The sequence below is a fragment of the Musa acuminata genome, chromosome BXJ2-5 (assembly GCF_036884655.1).
Source record: "Musa acuminata AAA Group cultivar baxijiao chromosome BXJ2-5, Cavendish_Baxijiao_AAA, whole genome shotgun sequence".
Taxonomy (NCBI): Eukaryota; Viridiplantae; Streptophyta; class Magnoliopsida; order Zingiberales; family Musaceae; genus Musa; species Musa acuminata.
The window spans coordinates 6,993,982-7,012,331 of NC_088342.1; the positions used below are offsets into that span (position 1 = coordinate 6,993,982).

At 41.9% G+C, this 18,350-nt stretch overlaps 3 protein-coding genes across 3 annotated transcripts; 2 read left to right on the top strand and 1 right to left on the bottom strand.

Annotated features, from left to right (window-relative positions):
• Positions 1-930: 930 nt before the first annotated feature.
• On the bottom strand, positions 931-4,983 carry LOC103984816 (potassium channel AKT1-like). The gene is made up of 11 exons (XM_018826411.2): positions 4,687-4,983; positions 4,148-4,513; positions 4,009-4,066; positions 3,595-3,912; positions 3,262-3,507; positions 3,069-3,167; positions 2,938-2,970; positions 2,670-2,855; positions 2,352-2,549; positions 2,178-2,253; positions 931-2,047 (listed from the first exon to the last, which is right to left on the bottom strand). Exons 1-11 carry the CDS (start codon positions 4,848-4,850, stop codon positions 1,122-1,124), a joined length of 2,670 nt encoding a protein of 889 aa, XP_018681956.2. The 5' UTR covers positions 4,851-4,983; the 3' UTR covers positions 931-1,121.
• A 7,004-nt stretch (positions 4,984-11,987) lies between these two features.
• On the top strand, positions 11,988-15,637 carry LOC103984688 (GTP-binding nuclear protein Ran1B). The gene is made up of 8 exons (XM_009402237.3): positions 11,988-12,077; positions 12,183-12,252; positions 12,670-12,726; positions 12,808-12,925; positions 14,152-14,241; positions 14,328-14,507; positions 14,583-14,660; positions 15,188-15,637. Exons 1-8 carry the CDS (start codon positions 12,075-12,077, stop codon positions 15,255-15,257), a joined length of 666 nt encoding a protein of 221 aa, XP_009400512.1. The 5' UTR covers positions 11,988-12,074; the 3' UTR covers positions 15,258-15,637.
• Positions 15,638-16,180: 543 nt separating this feature from the next.
• LOC103984686 (probable receptor-like protein kinase At5g20050) lies at positions 16,181-17,843 on the top strand. The gene has a single exon (XM_009402236.3). It carries the CDS (start codon positions 16,312-16,314, stop codon positions 17,671-17,673), a length of 1,362 nt encoding a protein of 453 aa, XP_009400511.2. The 5' UTR covers positions 16,181-16,311; the 3' UTR covers positions 17,674-17,843.
• The last annotated feature ends 507 nt before the right edge of the window (positions 17,844-18,350 follow it).

Sequence of the window (18,350 nt, forward strand, 5' to 3'; positions counted from 1 at the left end):
TTACATGAAAAATCTTTATAATGTGAAGGAAAAAAACTATAAGACAAGCCAGATAAAATCCACTATAAAAATAATGAATGTACAAATCTCAAAGTCTCTTGCCCAAAAGCACAAGCAATAATCACAACTAGTACACAAGGATTACATCACCACAATATCCAAAATCCCCTCAAGTAATCATAGCAAAAATCTATTATAGATATGATCTAACATATGATGATGATACTATATGGATAATTAAGAATAGTCTCTCTGTGTTGTCCTTGTCTTCTTCTCTTTCGTTTTCTTATTTTTCTGCTCTTTCTTATTACTACTGCTTTTCTCTTATTTTTCTTTCCCTGACCCTTTCGTTAAAAGGGTTAGAATTTTAGATTAAATAAGAAAATATTAATATTAAAGTAGACCGTTGGTAATTAAAGCCAAGGGCTAAAGCTAGGTTGTCAGCCCAACATTTTTTCCTTCTCTTTTACATCAATGTTGAAAGAGTCCTTTCAACGAAAAGGTTCGAAGCGCATTGGATTGAGAATTACGAGAAAGAATATAAAACAAAAGGTTTATGTAAAAGCAAGAGTGAAACAAACAAATTGATTTGATTTTAGCGTCAATCAAACTGTATCTTGATTAGGACTAGGTTGATTTTAGTATCAATCAATCTATATCTTGATTTTGGCATCAATCAAATAATTTGTTTCTTAGCTACAAAGACTTTTTAGTCCTTAGCATGATAAAAATAATATCCACAAGTTTTCTTGTGGTATCCCACGAACTAGTATCACTCGATTCTAATTTATCAGAGTTGTATATTTTAACATGGGCATGACAACCTCAAATATTAACAACCTTAATCGGACTTCTTCTAATTTTATATCTTATATGATATAGATATTATCAACTTAATTGAAACTCTGAAGCTAAATTACGGTCTCTAGATTCAACATTCAAATGGTTGATTGATTGCCGTTAAACTAATATGGCTAATGGATAAATTTACAAGAATTTATATGGAGGGACAAATATGTAAATTCATATGACTAATGATTTGGCCTTGGCGTTCGATTTCTCTCTTTCCTACCCAAGCGAAAGAAGTGAGATCCCATAAATCTCCGCCTTCGTCTTCTTGTTTACGTCGACTGAGACAATCTCTCTGAACCATGGGCGCTGATTCCGTCGCTATCATCCCCGGCGAGGACGATATGATCTCCGTCTCTTATCAGCTTCACGTCGTCGATCACCGCCCCGTCCTTGGTGAACGCTTTGCTCGCTAAGAAGCCAAACTTCTTCGACCCGATGTCGAGCAGCTCATGCAGCGAGTCCGGCAGCAGCACAAGCTTGGCGGTGGTGTCGCCTCTCTCGGGGCAGCTGATCGTCACCCGCTGGAGATTCGTGCGCTGTTGTTGTTGACCGCCGCCGCCGCCGAACATATGCCTCGGCGGACCAGCAACAGATGACAGCAGGCCGCTGTGGCTCTGCCTGTTGCTGAAGCTGGCAGCCGATATGATCCCAAACAGCGAGTTGTGGAAGTTTTCCCGCCGCGCCCGCTCGCTCTTCTCCAGTGCCCCGAACGGCGACGACGACGACGGTCCAATATCGTCGCCTACCGCCGGCGGCATGATGGGCTCGCTGCTGAATCTCCTTACCGGCGCGGGGAGAGGTGAGCCGGAGTTGGGTTCCTCGGCTTTCACAACATCGAAGAGAGCTTTGATCTCGTCGTGCCCTTGCTGATCCGCCAGGCTCCTGGGAGTCCAGCCGTGGTGGTCGGGCTTGTCCATGTCGGCACCATGTTGGATCAGGAACTCCGCCAGTCGGGGGTTCCCTTCGCAGACGGCTCGGTGGAGCGCGGTGCTCCCGTCCTTTTTCTCCGCCGTGACGTCGCCCCCGTGCCGGATGATGTCCTCCAGCAGCTCTATGCTGTTCTGTGCGGCGGCCGTGCAGGCGAAGTGGCCCATGTCGCCGGCGGAGAGGTGTGCACCGTTGTCTATCAGCAGCTTCACCACCTGCTCGTGCTTCCCCAGTATAGCTTCCCATAATGGAACGCTTCCCTCCGAATCTGTGTGTCACATCAGAGTATGCTTCGCATATGAGCAAGAATGGTGAAGAAGCATATGGCCTAAAACTATACCACAAGAATTTATGGGTCTAATAATAACTGTGGATCTAAGAACAAATTTGGAGCATACCTAGACTGTTGGGATCTGCCCCAAAATCTAGCAAGAGACGAACACAGTGCTCATTGCCCTTGGATGCTGCTATATGCTAAATGCCACCAAAGAGAAAGAAACCAAAGTCAAACTCCGTTTCTTCGGTTACTCACGAAGATAGATGACACGGGTGTCAGAAAGAAAAAGTCAGACCAGTGCTGTGTGTCCATTGTTGTCTGACTCACTCGGATCCAAACCGCGTCTCAGAAGCTGATGCAACAACAGGTCGTCTCCCCTGACAACGGCGAAAGACAGAGTAAGAGGCAACTCCAATCGGCCCCGGGTCAACATGGTCTCTATGTCTCTCAGGAGTCCTTCCATCAAAGGATCATCCATTTGCTCCTTCAGATACTGCATCATAGAAAGCTGGATCAGAATCGCTCGCAAAAAGTCACTCAGTCTCACAACACAAATCCGCCAAGTAACTGGAATAAGTTGATTGTGCTATTATTATTATTATTATATATACACCTGAAGCAGGTTATTGATGATGATGGTTCCATCGCCGACATTTGACTGAACGAGGTTGAGGAATACGGTACGGTTCAGACGCAGCAGCTGGCACAGCGATCTTGTTCGCACCGTGAACAGTTGCGGCCTGTAACAGAGAATTCCGATCTCTCCCACGAGATCGCCTTTCTTCGCCACCCGAACAATCTGCAAAAGGAGAAGGAAGTCAATGCTGCGTTTCATGAAACACCCGACGATCCTATCCACAATCGTTGAGCAAGCAACTTGCCTCTTCACTTCCGCTCCTGTGATCGATTAGCTCCTGCAAACCCGATGAGTCAGCGTTTAGGCGACTGATAGATGTATGAAATATATATATACATATATATACATGCAGAAGAGAGATTTGATTCCATCTACCGCGCTGCCGGTCACTAGTATGTAAAAGTCTGTAGGTGCTTCGTTCTGCAAGATCACATCCTCCCTTGGGGGAAAGTATTCGCCTTTCATCTCAGAGACCTTCAAGTAATTTCGGAGAGAAGATGATAAGGTGAGAGCAAAAGATACGTAGTGGTAGCAGTAGTAGAATGGATTCACTTGATGGATGCATCACCAGCTGAAACAGCAGATCATGAGAAACTCCTCGGAACAAGTACACCTGTTGAACGAGGGAGTAAAACAGATAGTGAGAAATGCTGGATCGGATGGCTTTGGGAAGAGAATCCAGAATCTCTTGCTGTTGAAGCCCTTCTGAGTCAGTCCGAAACTTCAAACTGAGATGGGAGATCATTTGTTCTTGCAGCCGTTCTGGGATCTGGTTTCTTTGTGCAAACCCTGTGGCCGCTTGAATCGTGTCCCTCTGCAATGACCCCAACAGGCATCCTTAACGATACCGCACGATCAAACATCAAACTGCAGATTCGACATTCTTTCTCATACAACTTACGTATCTTCGAGTTCTGCTGGTGCCATGAACAACCAAATTAGTCATATTTCCGATCAGGTAGGCCGTCAATCCGAGGTTAAAGAGCATGTAAATGGTGGCAAAGACCATCTCCCGTGTGTTTTCGGCGTGCAGGTCTCCGTAGCCGACGGTCGTGAGGGTGGTGATCGACCAGTACATGGAAGTCACATATCGGTCCCACAAGCTTCGCTCGAGGAAGTCGGCCATGGAAGCCCCGATCCAGGTTCCGCTGGGATCATGATACCTTGCGGCGAGCAGATAATAGAAGCAACCAGCACAGTGAACGGCAAATAGTGTCACCTACGAGGTAATTAACAGGTCAATTTGTCGGTGGAATCCCACACATCATGAATGGAGTGGGAAAGCACCGTCCCTCTGGTAAAAGAGAGTACTTACGCATATGAGCTTTGCGCACCGAACCCAGAAGTAATTGAAGCTCCTATCTTTCTCCAGCCTGATACATCAATATGCTACTCAGCTGTGCAATTTGATGAGAGGCGAAGTCGACAACGAAAACAGGAACACGCCGTCATACCGAGCGAATAGTGCACTGACTCTTCGGAGACGCCAAAGCCGAAGCATGTTGAAGAATCCATAAGATCGGAGACTGGAAGGCAGAATTCTGAGAGCGATCTCCGAAGGGATCGTGGAGGCGACATCGAGGATAAACCAGGTGGTCAAGTACCGCACTGCTATTTTCTTATGATCGTCGACGAGCAGGTAAGTCGTTCTATTGAGGTAGGCCACGAAGAAGGTCAGAACGATGTCGACGGCGAAGAACGCGTTGACGATGTTATCCGCCAGCGCCAGAGATCCCTTTGAGTTGTCGAGGAATCCGAACTCGAACGGAGACACCCAAGCCGAGTAGATGACCAGTACGATCAAGAATGTCTCCCAGGTTCTGCATGAAAGAAGATTCTAACGCCGTTGATGTTTCGTCGATCACATACAAAGCGAGCATCTCTCTGTTCTTTCTCACTCGTGTTACGAGAGAGAAAGATGCAAAGGCAAGAAAAAGGAAGAATGATTTCCGGAAGTACGGCCTACTGAACCAAAAAGGAGGGAGTGCAGCACCTGTATCTTCGATCGTAAGGGGAGACGATGGAGGAGCGAAGCTTGACCCTGCGATTGCTCCGGGCGCCGAGGGAGGGAAGGATTCCGCTGGACAGGCTGTAATGGCTGCCGTCCCTCGAGAGATCCCTCTCCGTCTGGTGGCCGCACATGATGGGCACCGGCATTTTGAACGCTCCCCCCCCCTGCCTTTCGCCTCCCTGACGTTAGTGTTACTAAGGGACGTTCTCGTTGTTCCCACCTCCGTCCCTCTTTCCTCACGGTTCTCTCTATAACTCACGCTCTTCTCGGCTCCCCTTTCTCTCTCTCTCTCTTTCTTTCTCCTTGACAACAATAGAAGCAATCTCCATCTCTCACGAGCTCCGCCCGCGGTGCGAGGGAAGGGAAGGGAAGGAAAGGAAGACAAGCGAAGGAAGAGGAGGCCCCTGTTCTTCTCCCAAGATTTCCTCCACCCCGGGATATGCCGCGTATGGAAGGCTGTCTCGCTTCGTTATTTATAGCGGCCGCCCTACTTTGCGTCCCAACATCAATTACTTTCTGTCACCGTTCCTCTCACGTCTCTCCTTCTCAAACATACATCACGAGTGCAATCCATCCGCCACAGAAACCAAATAATAATAGTAACGATACGGTGAGTGTGATCGTTGGATCACAAGCAACGTCGAACACTCACAAAAAGAACACCAATCCAATCAACCCTTACATCGACGAACGAATAGGGAAATTTTTGGTAGTTGTCATAACCGATCGTTCGTTTTCTTTGGTTCGTGTTTTACTTACTTTCCTAATCATCATTAGGCGTGGCATTTGTTTTTTTTGGCTATAAATGACACATGATTAGTTTCCTAGTTCTGCATAAGCTGTGTTTATATTAATATTCTAAATATTATTATGTGGAATTATATATATATATATATAGAGCTTATTGCTTCTACATGAGTTCCCTGTGAAGTGAATAGAAGAAAAAAAGAAAAAGGCGTGTAATCCTAAATGGTATGCGATTAACTTCACAGAGAATCTAAAATACGAGATATAATAAGTGAGAGATTCTGTATCTTAAATGAACTTTGATGGCATCATCCATTATGTTACGCTGCAACATGATGATATTATCTACGTGCGCAGTGAGCATAGGTTGCACCAACGTGAAGGCTGATGAATGTATACATCAGAATATTGAACCCTAACCTTTGGATGATGATTTAGAGTGATTGAACCCTAACCTTTGGCTTCGATTAACGATTTTAGATTTGGTTTAGTGGTCAATCTCCCTTGGTTCATTCATGCACACATCAAAAGGTTACATGATATATGTGAAACAAATTTAAGTAGGCGACAAAAAGAAAGGATCATGCTACCTTATTTGAGGATTAGATACCATTTGTAGGTCGTGTAATGTGAGACTAATCTTTAATCTTGCATATCTATATCTCTATTTTATTTGTTTATTTATTATCTAGTTTGGAGGAACTCTAATACTTATCGATTAATCTTCGATCCAACGATTAATATTTATGTCATATGTCAGCGAGCATGCTTTGATGTCTTCTCTCATGTCTGGATTGATCACCAACTAATATCTAGTTTATCTTTATATTTTTCTTCGTAGGAATTACTTTCGATTTGTGTCTCGATAGGTTTCCTCATATTCTTTCGAGTTTAAATTTATCATGATCTTTCATGTTATGTTATGGAATGATTTTACAATATGACTCGTTTTCATCTAAATTGCTTAATTTTTGTGGGAGGAGAGGAACCTTCAAAAATAAATGAAAAAAAAATTTCTCACATATCGATAAATAAGGGAGGAACAAACTAAAAAGTTAATATGAAATTAATATGTTTGGATATAAATAAAACTAAACAATTTCACTATATGAAATCAATTCTATGTGTAAATTCACTTATATAATAATTTGCATAAATTCTAAAGAATTTATCTTATCTTTTCTCTCATCCATTCTCGATGCACTAAAAATAAACCCAAAAACATTTAAAGTATTTTCTTATGTTTTGCTTCCTCGTCAAAACTTAAATATACATGAGGTTTTATAGAATAATCGAACTCTAATTTTTATATTTCTCTTCTTTCATAACATAGTTCTTTTCATGCTAGAATCCAAAATATTTAAAATGTTTTTTTACATCTTACTCCCCCATGATATTTATAGCATAATCAAACTTAGTTTTGGGTTTCGATTCCTCACGATGAAGCCTTTTCTATACTATGATTCTTTACCATCTATATCTATTGGCTTGAAGAATCTATAAAATACTTTCCTCAATTATCATTTTTAACAACTTTGTGCCTTATAATTTTACCTCGTGATCCTTTTAATTTTATTTTTTTGATTTACATGCTAGTCGCACGTAGAAGTTAATAAAGGTTAATATTGTGGGATGGATTTACTATTGTTAACTCATGCTTACCTATTTTAGGCTAGTAATTTATATTCAATGAAGTTAATATATCAATATCTCGTTAGATCGAGTCCAAAAAAATTTACATGTGTATAATATATCCAGAAGGCATATTATAAAATAAAATTATCATTATATCATGTCTCTTATGCAATATTATCCAATTCTAGTGTATGTTCGGTCTGGACCAAGCCCATAAGTAAGCAAAATTATGATGTTTCGATTTAGTTATATATCTAAAGTGAGTAAATACTAACATTAACAACTTGACTTTAATCTTAAAATAAAAAGTAGTAAATATTAAGAATAACTTATAAATATAAGCATTAAAATTATGATTATGCACTATTAAGAAAATAACTTTAATATTTGAAATTAAAATCAAATAAAAATATATTAAATATACATACAAAATAATAGTGTTGCCAACTCACCCCACTATTGGGGCTTAGGAAGCCATCTCAATCACAACTATGGGAAGACCTACATGCACACATTTGATGACTCAACCAATCGCGGGTCGCTAATTGGAATTGACATGCACGTGCCCGTATCGCCCCCTCACATGGCCACTAATCGGAGCACGATTTCTAGGGAAATCACATGAGTCGACCATTGATATACTATAGCCAAGCTCATCCTCTCGGCTTCCCCCTCGATCGCGTCACTGGTTTACCAACTTCTCGTTGCCCTCGATCATGATTTTGGAAGGGCTCGTATGCTTAATTGCAATGAGCATTAATCTAAGACGATATGTCCCAACTTACTAGTAATAAGTGCCCTACAAACCAATCACGTGAGTGATGACACGTAATCTTTTTTTTATTATTATTTAGTATTTTTATCATTTTATATTGTCTATTACATGAACATATTGTGATGTCTATAGATCTATGCATTGAGAATCGAATCATGATGAGATCACAATAATAAGATTGATTTAACTTTAAACACAAATCCTAAATAATTCCAATCATAGGTTACTCGAGAGGGGCATCGAGATAACCAAATATATTAGTGTGATGTATACCCGTCCATATAATGGATGCAACTGGTATTATAGCTGCTCATGTAGGGACACTAGAGATATAATATGAGTGCTCATTGGAGAATGAGTTCACTGATTGATCCGCACATAGAATGTTGGATGGTTGATGATGCCTTATTACCAGATAGTGATTTCATCATCCAAGTGGTGTATTTAGTCATTAGACTTGAGACACTAAGGATGTCTTGTATGAGTACTCCACTCTTTGATACCAGACTTATAAGTATTGAGGTTTCAAATCTAGCATAATCGGTCATCGGGAGTGGTAGCCAACCTTACGAGGGCTATTGAGTGTCGATAGAGGATCATCTGCTCTTAGTGTTATAAGAGAAATATTTTATGTGTTATTACTTAGACAAATCTTTGGTCATGGTCATTCAGATTTAGAAAGAAAGAGTTTTCTAGGAGAATCCGATTAGAGTGAGACTTGTGTAGAAACTGTATGAACCTGACACCACCGTATATAGTGTTTGAGAAATTAGATGGATATGGGACTATATGTATATGGTAATAGAGGATATTTAGGTCCAAAGGATTGGATTACTTTGTATCATTTAGGAACTACGACATAGTGGCCCAATACATTCACAATCGATGAGTCGAGTGAATTATTATGGAGATAATAATTCACTGAGCTAGAAGAAGTTCTGATAAGATGTAGGCGTTATGCCTGGAGGGTCACACGCATATGGTGGGCATCGCAACGAATAGAGATTCAAATATAAGATATTCGCTGGAGTACCTATCTTATTTGATGTCTAATAAGCTCATAAATTATTAGATGAGATCCAATAATAACTAATAAGAGATTATTGGGTAGAGACCTGCTAATCTAAGAGATTTTGGTAATTGGATGGAGATCCACAAGATCTATTAAAGTTAAGTTTATATGAAGCATTTATAAATATGAGGAAACCAAAGACCCATAGACTAGAGGTTCTTTTTTGTTACCTCTTCCTATTCTCCTCTCTCCCTCTCCTCCTCGTACTGTAGCCCCTACGTGGGGTGTATGGATAGCCAAGGGGGTAGCCCCTTCTTGATTGCATGGTGTGCGCAGGAAAGAGTTTTGGGCAATAATTTGATGAGCATATTCATAGCCCCTACCATGAGGATCACCACTAGAGCGGAGGACAGTTGACCTCCTTCATCCTCTCCCACAAATCTGTAGGTTTTTAGGGATATATGATCTCCTTAGGTAATTCTCTTACATATAGTTTTTTCAGTTTCGTGGGTTTTTACAAACCAACTTTCGCATGACGATGAAACTTTTTATTTTTATAGAAATTCTAGGATTTTATTTTTTTGTTCTTTTACTGCCTATGTGATGTCATCCCAAATTTTCTAATAGAGCTCTCCTCTCTAAGCACTTGACATTGAGCCACATCCCTTATCCATTTCAAGCATGCTCTTATAAGGATATCTAAGGGAGACATCACATGCATAATGGAATAACATAAAACAAAAATCTCCAAATTTCCCAATGATATGTTCATTATCGTGTAAAGATGATGTGCAAAATCCATCGAACCAAAAACTACATATATAAAAGATTATGTTTTACTTAGGAAGATCATATATCCTTGTAGATCTGTAGGAGGGGATAAAGGAGGTTAAGTGCTCTCCACTCTAGAGATGATCCACACAATAGGGCTGTAACGATACTCTTCCAATTGTTGCCCAAATCTCTACGCATGCTATCTAAAAAGGAGAAGAGAAGAGGAGAATATAAGGTGGCAACCAAGAAACCTTTAGCGTATGAGTGTTTAGTCCTCTCCTATTTATAGAGGTCCATTGTCAATTTAACCCTAATAGATCATACCCTATTGGGTATTGGATCTCTATTCAACTACCTAAGTCTCTTAGATTAATGTATCTCTATCCAATAATCTCTCATTGACTCTTATTGGATTTTATCCATAGGGATCAAATAATTCAGGAGTTTATTGGAAATCCAATAAGATAGGGGCTCCAACGGATATCTTATATCTGAACCTTTACTCGTCGTAACACCTATCATATGTGTGTGACCCTTTAGACCCAATATCGAGTTGGTCATAAGTCATACCTATCAGAACTCCTTCTAGCTTAGTGAATTATTATCTCCATAATAATTCACTCGAATCATCGATTGCGGACGTACATTGTCATTACGCCACAGCCCCCAAACGATACTGGGGAAGCTAATCCTTTGGACCTATTTGTCTTCAGTTATCATGTATCTATAGTTCTTTATCTGTCTAATATCTCAGAGACTGTATATCAAACATGGTGCTATCAAACTCATACGGTTTCTCCTTGAGTCTCACTCTAATCAGATTCTCTCGGAAAACTCATGCTCTCTCAATCCGAATGACCCTGACCAGGGATTTATCTGAGTAAGAATACGTGGCATATTTCTCCCATGACATCGAGAGTGGATGATCTTTTATCGATACTCAATAGTCCTCGTACGATTGGTTGTTACTCCCAATGATCGACTGCGTTAGTTTTGAAACTTCCAAGCCTACAAGTTAGGTATCAAAAAATGAAATACTCATGTAGAACTTCCTTGATGTCTCAAGTCTAAGGACCATGTATACCATTGGGACAACAAAATCATTATCTGACAATGAGGTATCATTAACCATCCAACATTTCGTGAGCGGATCAATCAATAAACTAATTCTCCAATGTACACTTGTACTATAGCCCTAGTGTTCCCACACAAGCAATTATGAGACCAGTTGCTTCCATCATATGGACGAGTATACGGCACACTAGTCTGTTCGGTTATCTCGATGTCCTTTTCAAGTAACTTATGATTAGAATTATTTATGGTCTATGTTTAAAGGTGAATCAGTCTCATTATCATAATTTTATCACGATTCGATTCTCATTACACGGATTTATGAACATCACAATATATATGCATATATGCAACAAGCAATATAAAGCGATAAAATGTCAAAATATAATAAGTAAAAGAATGCATATCATGTCACACGTGTCATCACTTATGTGATTGACTTATAGGACATTTATAATTAGTAGCTCTTGCCCTGACAAATGGTGCGCCCCCAACCATTCTTCCCTAATGCAACCGTTAGAAAGATGTGTTCACTAGCCATTAGCATAAATTAGGTATGCTAATGGCTCAAGGGAGAACTAGCGATTGGCCACTCTCCACCGATGAATTAGGTATAATAGTAGCCTTCAAAATAAGACAGGGCAAGTGAGCTCTATTTAAACTTTTTTGAGCCATAATAAATCCACATCCGCTTACTCTATTGATTTAAGTGTTGGAATGGTCGAGTCGGGACATTCTCCCGATGTTGATCGCTTGTGTAAGATCTAAGTGTGTTCGAGGAGCACCTCGAAGCGACGGAACACTTCCAAGAATATATATATATATATATATAACTTCCACTTTCATGCGAAATAATCAATTGACAACTTAAGATGAAGTAATATAATATCGACTAACTGATAGCTTATTTGTTTTGAAACCTTGATGATTATATAATGTAATATTTAAAAAGTCGTGACATCTCGTCACCCGGTCAAAGTTGATCAAACCCTAATAACGGAACTCCTGCACGACGGGTCTGTCCGAAGCAGAATAGCCACGCATTGTTGTCATGGTTTGGGCCAAGGAGAGGCATGTTTGAATGCCCAAACCCAACAAAGCCCAGCCCACTGGAAGCGGCAGCGTTGAGCGGATATTATAGATCACAACGGCGTTTGCGGACGCGATGTTAATGAATCCAACGGCCAGGAATGTCGCGTTCAAACGAAGCAGAGACAGGAAAAATGAAAGCATCTAGACTTAGGGTTCGCGTCTGTGTGTACTATATATACGCGCCGCTCCCTATCTTGACGTTTCCTCCTTCGGACTCGCCCCTCTTCGTCTGTCCCTCGCGAGAGCGATCGATCGATCGTTCGAATGGTAGGAACTTTCCATCTGCTCTCTCGCCTCCTCCTTCTTACGTGTGGGATTTTTTTTATTGATTTCTTCTTTTCTACTTATTTTGATCGCCGCTATTGTTTGCAGGCGTTGCCGAATCAACAGACCGTCGATTACCCGAGCTTCAAGCTCGTTCTCGTCGGTGATGGAGGGACCGGTGAGATGTCCTCCTATCTCTTTTCTCGTTTGGCCTTGTGATCCTTGATCCTTGGAATGGTTTTCTCGTCTCCTTGGTTATTTTATTATATTTTTATTTATTTTTGCATAAAATTCCTGGTGCCTCTGAGGTTTCGCGGAGACTGCTATTACCGGATCAACATTATCTGTATTAAATTCTATATTAATTCTAAAGCCTTTTTCTTCGGTCTTACTCTTCCGTATTTCTCGGTAATGCTTTTGTTTCCTCTGCCTGTGCTAGTCGAATTGCATGATGTTTCTTCCTTGACAACGAGTAGCTTCCTTTACGTGCAGTTGGAACTCAAAGAATTGCACCTTTTTTTAGTTCAAAAAGATGAATAGTTTTGCAGGTGTTCTTGTCAATTTAATCATTTACTTTCTTAATGCTATGATTTAGGGAAAACTACATTTGTTAAGAGGCATCTTACTGGTGAATTCGAGAAGAAGTATGAACGTAAGTACTGTGACTGTGTCTGGACATATCTTTTCTTTTACCTTCTCTTGTCAAATATACAGAATTTTGATTTTTTTTTAGCCACAATTGGTGTCGAGGTCCATCCGTTGGATTTCTTTACAAACTGTGGGAAGATAAGGTTTTATTGCTGGGATACGGCTGGTCAAGAGAAATTTGGTGGCCTCAGAGATGGATACTAGTAAGTATTGAACTCTCTGCTTTTATTTTGATCATGGTCTTAGGAAAAATAAATGTAAATGAATTTGGTTGTATTCTTTGGTTTTCGGCTAATTAACTGCTTCACTAGTTTGGTTCTGAAGCAAAATTAAATTAACTTCTAACACATGGTGTTTCTAAGTATTGATGTACTAGTTAATTGCTCTTGCTGAAGCTGTTAGTGTGGTATTGATACCTTTTAATATGTAAACAAAATGAATGAGGTCTTAGGGATTATCATAATTAGATGTTTGCCACATTGAATGGTGGAGGCTTCTTGGCGTTAAATAAAAGTGAGTGTGTTTTAATATCATTTACACAATTCAGGTTGATGATTTGACATTACTTGTTTAACGAGAAGCTTAATTTTTACATATAGTTCTCTTATGCGATATCTGATTTCTCACCGACTGTTCGAAAGTCCTGTTATCTGTGGAAGATGAGCTTGTTTTTGAAAATTTTTATTTTTATTTCCCTTCGAGTTCGATGGACTTTTTTCCTGTGAAATACTTTAAGTTAGCAGAAATAGGTCATTGATTGAGAACTCTGGAGACAGGTGAAAAGGTATGATAAACTTGTGGAGGTAATAAAGAATAATTAGGCATACAAGTAGCTTTCCGTAAAAGAGTCCACGGAATAACAAGTTCATTTTTGCATGGGTAGAGGCTTTTTTTTAAGTCGGCAATCATTTAAACTCTACTTGGGTGATCAAGTGGCCTTATGAAACCGACTTTGTTACTCTTGAGCAGCTATTTATCCAGTTAAAAAAAAGTGAATTCATTGTTTCTTGACATAATATATATTTAATCATTTTGGGTGTTGATGTAAACTCATGAAGCACACACATTTAAATTATTTGTCATGTCCATGTTAGATGTTGGTATGTCTATGATTAACATGACAGGTAGATCATGTTATGATCCAATATCATTGGAGTTTGACTAGTAAATTGTCACCATGATAAATTGTTGGATCATGGGACCTTAATGTTCTTGTTTGCCTGAACTTTCAGTTTCCTGTGATGTGATAACAAGTTTTAATAGGACATTCCTTTAACGAAGTTCATATTTTCCATTACTGTTTTTGTGTGCTAAGCAAATTTGCTTTTAATTCTATAACTGCTGCTGCTTAGAGTCACATGATGATCTACGGCAGTAAAGTTTGTGTGACGCTATTTGTTTTTAACTTGATTTCTTTTTTCGTCCACAGCATCCACGGCCAATGTGCCATTATCATGTTCGATGTGACTGCCCGGTTGACTTATAAAAATGTTCCAACATGGCACCGGGACCTGTGCAGGTTGTTTGACAATACTTGGGACTGAATCAGCGCATGTTTTGTTCACATTTCAAACTGTTTTATTACCCATTTTGTTCTCAAAGCAGGGTCTGTGAGAATATTCCAATTGTTCTATGTGGCAACAAGGTTGATGTGAAGAACAGGCAGGTTAAAGCAAAGCAAGTTACATTCCACAGGAAGAAGAACCTCCAATACTATGAGATTTCTGCAAAGAGCAATTATAACTTCGAGAAGCCCTTCCTCTATCTTGCTAGAAAACTTGCAGGGTAATGAGAAATTGTGTAAGCATCATATCTGAATATATATATACAAGGTAAACTTGATGACAATTCTGTTGGCAGGGACCCAAATCTTCACTTTGTTGAATCTCCAGCTCTTGCGCCTCCAGAAGTTCAGATTGATCTGGCTGCACAGCAACAGTAAGTGCACCTTAACTTCCTGATCAATAGTTTGAAAACTCTCTCTATGGTTCCAAAAGTTATTTGCTCCAAACTTCGGCCCCATGATTCTAAATGTTTTCCTGGTTGAGTTATGACATCGAAGAAGTTTTGGTGTTTATCTTAGATGTCTCTCGGAATTGGTGACTCGCACGGTATTTTGTGTATATTAGATCAGATAACTTCTTGAAGCATTGTCAAATGTTTCACTAGGTCTAAATAACAGATGGTTTGTATAAACATTTTGTCAGTTATAATTTAAAATTGCAAATTCTTATTCCTAGTTGCTTAAAAGTCATTATATCATGCAAGATAACTAGTTATATTTGGTACTTAATTGCCGAAAGATGTAGTGAGAAAACTTTGGAATCTGAATTCATTAAGTGAAATTGTTGCATTCTAATGTTCATTGTGTGTTCAATGGCCCACTGTATCTGTCAGCTGGTCATGTCACTTCATGTTAAGGTTCTCGATATTGGTTATCTAACCGTGTTATCTTTGATTTTCAGGCATGAAGCAGAGTTGGCTGCAGCTGCTGCCCAACCCCTTCCCGATGACGATGATGATGTATTCGATTAGGCCCTTCTTAGTTCAGGTGTCCATATGCAGTGAGCTCTCACAGCATCATGTAGTTCAAGTCTCTGAACCATTTCAATTATCTTGCCCGAAGGAGTTGAACTTGGATCTTTACCATTTGAGAAGTCGTGGAGACCAGTCGTGTAGTTGATGTGGAGCCAAGTTTCGAGAAATCTTGTGCTGAATTCGATGCCTTTTATGCTGCGAGCAACCTGTTCTTTTGCTGGAATTAGGAGCTTGCGTGCTCTTTATATCAAAGTATAATGTTTTGTGATGCTTGTTCTTCATATCTATTTTTATTTTACATTATCCTATTTGAAATAGACCTACTTGTTGTCGCACATTATTTCTCAAAGTTATTCTGCGTGTCATCATTTGTGTCAGTAGTTTTTTGTTTTTCTGTAAATTAATGGTATATCTTCAGGTGTTAATGTTAGCCGAAATAGAGGAAACAATTCACCCCATCGTAGTCAACCTTCCAATGGCTACCTATGGAAAATGAATAGAATAAATAGTTGACCTTTTTACTTGCACCCAATAAATGGTATATCTTAGGGAGGATCACTCATGGAGATCAAACAGGTGGAGCTTTGAAGTGGAGAACAAAATTTGGATTTGCATCGAATCCTAGAAGACAAACCTGCATCGAGCGTTCACAGCTCGAATGTGGAATTCTCTGGTCAACATTGATCGGGTCCAAAGTGATGTCATTTTAAGAGCCAGTCAATGAAAACCAACTTCACCTCCTGCCCGAGTCCAGTGAAAATATTATTTCGTCACCTTTCAGACAACAAAGTCTGAGGTTGCCTACGTTCGAGTTGAAGTGTTCCTCCAATAAACCATCAAAGTTTCCTGAAACACAAGTGAAGTATTGTAAGAAAAAGAGGAGAACAGTTTCACTTCATAGTTTTGTTAGACCACTTCTCAGTTCCGACAGCGATAAAACACCCCAGCGTTGATCACCAAACCATGGCAATACTACTGCAAGAGGGATTCGAATCACATTCATCCACCTTCTCTCTCTCCCAAGCTTAATTTCACGCACAAACCTCCTCTCATGGAGGCCAAGAGAGCAAAGGTTTTTGCCGCCTCTGCAGTCGTCAGCCTCCTGGTCCTGCTCGTCGTCCTGTGGATCTGCCTCGGACCGTCCACTGCCTCTTACATCGTGTCCGGCCTGGTCTTTGCCGCCATCCTGGCCATCTTGGCCTGGGTGTTGACCTTGTACACGGCGCTCGACCGGATGCAGATGTCCGCGGCGAGGTGGTCGGCGCTTGAGCGGGAGGAGCTCCGCGTCGAGTATAGCTTCCTCCGCAAGGTCGCGGGCCTGCCCATCAAGTTCCGACTCGACGATCTCGTGGTGGCCACCGACAACTTCCAGGCCCTGGTGGGGCGCGGCTCCTCGGCGTCGGTGTTCCGCGGGATCCTCGACGACGGAACGCCCGTGGCCGTGAAGCGGATTGAGGCGGCTGAGCGTGGGGACCGTGAGTTCCGCTCCGAGGTCTCCGCCATCGCCAGCATACAACACGTCAATCTCGTCCGCCTCCTCGGCTATTGCATTGTCCCAGCCGGCCCAAAGTTCCTGGTCTACGAATTCGTGGCGAACGGATCCCTGGACAAGTGGATCTTCCCTTCCGCCCGGAAGGACCACGACGGCCGCCGGCGGTGCCTGCCATGGGCCATGAGGTACCGTGCCGCCGTCGACGTGGCCAAGGCCCTGAGCTACCTCCACCACGACTGCCGCGCCCGCGTCCTCCACCTCGACGTCAAGCCAGAGAACATCCTGCTCGACGAGGGCTTCCGGGCCGTCGTGGCGGACTTCGGGCTGTCGAAGCTGATGGGAAAGGACGAGAGCCGGGTGGTGACCACCATCCGGGGGACGCGCGGCTACTTGGCCCCCGAGTGGATCATCGGGTCGGGCGTCTCCGACAAGTCCGACATCTACAGCTACGGGATGGTGCTGCTGGAGATGGTCGGAGGGCGGCGTAGCGTGCAGCTGGTGGACGGAGACGTCGCCTCGCGCAGGAAGTGGTCCTACTTCCCCCAGATCGTGAGCGAGAAGGTGAGGCAGGGGAGGATGATGGAGGTCGTCGACGAAAGGCTGAAGAGCGTCGAAGGGCCACCGGACGAGAAGGAGGTGCGCACCTTGGTGCATGTGGCGCTGTGGTGCATCCAGGAGAAGGCGGAGACCCGGCCGAGCATGGCACGCGTGGTGGACATGCTCGAGGGTAGGATCGCCGTCGACGACGACCCACCGAAGCCGGACATGATCATCTCGAGCCTCCTATCCCCCGAGCCGGACGTTTTCGATGAGGCGGGCGCCAAGGATACACATGCGGCGGCAGCCGGAATGCTGGAGTTGGATACCCAATCGGCAACGACTTATTCATTGGATGTGTCGTCGATCTTGTCAGCTCGATAGCACTGTGCTTCGATTGCAGAGCCGCCGGAATTGTGTGTTACTTCACTGCGTCCTGCTCACCCTGCACCTCCTATGATAGGAGGCTGTGTTGAGGGGATCCTCCCACAGCCTCATTTGATTCCTTGAGTTTATTTGGATTAATAGCTTCTCCTATGCTACATCAGAATCAAAATTTCCAACCGCACTATAGTCTCCTCTAGTATTCATATTATCCAAAGATACAGTGTGCTATGAGTTCCGATCTGCAGGTAAACGTCCCTTTCTTCTACCTAAAACACATCAATACTTAAAAGACAGTCGATCGTCATCGGAATCGGTCATTCCATACGGAGACTTAATATAAATGACCTGTCACCGTTGTGTTCGAATGCTACTTGTGGATCGGAGCATCTTTCTTCTGGTGCGCACTCGATCAAGAACAGTTGACATTGCACAGCCCTACGCCGTGATCGGAGCATCGTTGATTCCTGCATGCGGCAGCACACAAAAGACGTAACCACGACGTGTCAGCTCACGCGGAGGACGAGCGACTGGCTTCATGCAGTTTCCTAGGAAACGATCATAACATGGATAAGCATGACAAAGGGCTACAGAAAAGACAGCATCTCCTCGTCGCATGTCTAACACGGATTCTGCCATCCACACAAACAAGGAAGTCAGTGAAATCGAGAAAGAAG

Excerpts from the sequence above, each read along its gene's own strand:
- LOC103984816 (XM_018826411.2), bottom strand. The coding sequence starts at position 4,850 with ATGCCGGTGCCCATCATGTGCGGCCACCAGACGGAGAGGGATCTCTCG. Across the intron at positions 3,508-3,594 it reads CCAGCAGAACTCGAAGATAC|AGGGACACGATTCAAGCGGC; the intron begins GTAAGTTGTATG and ends GGGTCATTGCAG. Across the intron at positions 2,856-2,937 it reads ACAGGAGCGGAAGTGAAGAG|ATTGTTCGGGTGGCGAAGAA; the intron begins GCAAGTTGCTTG and ends CTCCTTTTGCAG.
- LOC103984688 (XM_009402237.3), top strand. Across the intron at positions 12,253-12,669 it reads CGTCGGTGATGGAGGGACCG|GGAAAACTACATTTGTTAAG; the intron begins GTGAGATGTCCT and ends GCTATGATTTAG. Across the intron at positions 14,242-14,327 it reads TGGCACCGGGACCTGTGCAG|GGTCTGTGAGAATATTCCAA; the intron begins GTTGTTTGACAA and ends TTCTCAAAGCAG.
- LOC103984686 (XM_009402236.3), top strand. The coding sequence starts at position 16,312 with ATGGAGGCCAAGAGAGCAAAGGTTTTTGCCGCCTCTGCAGTCGTCAGC.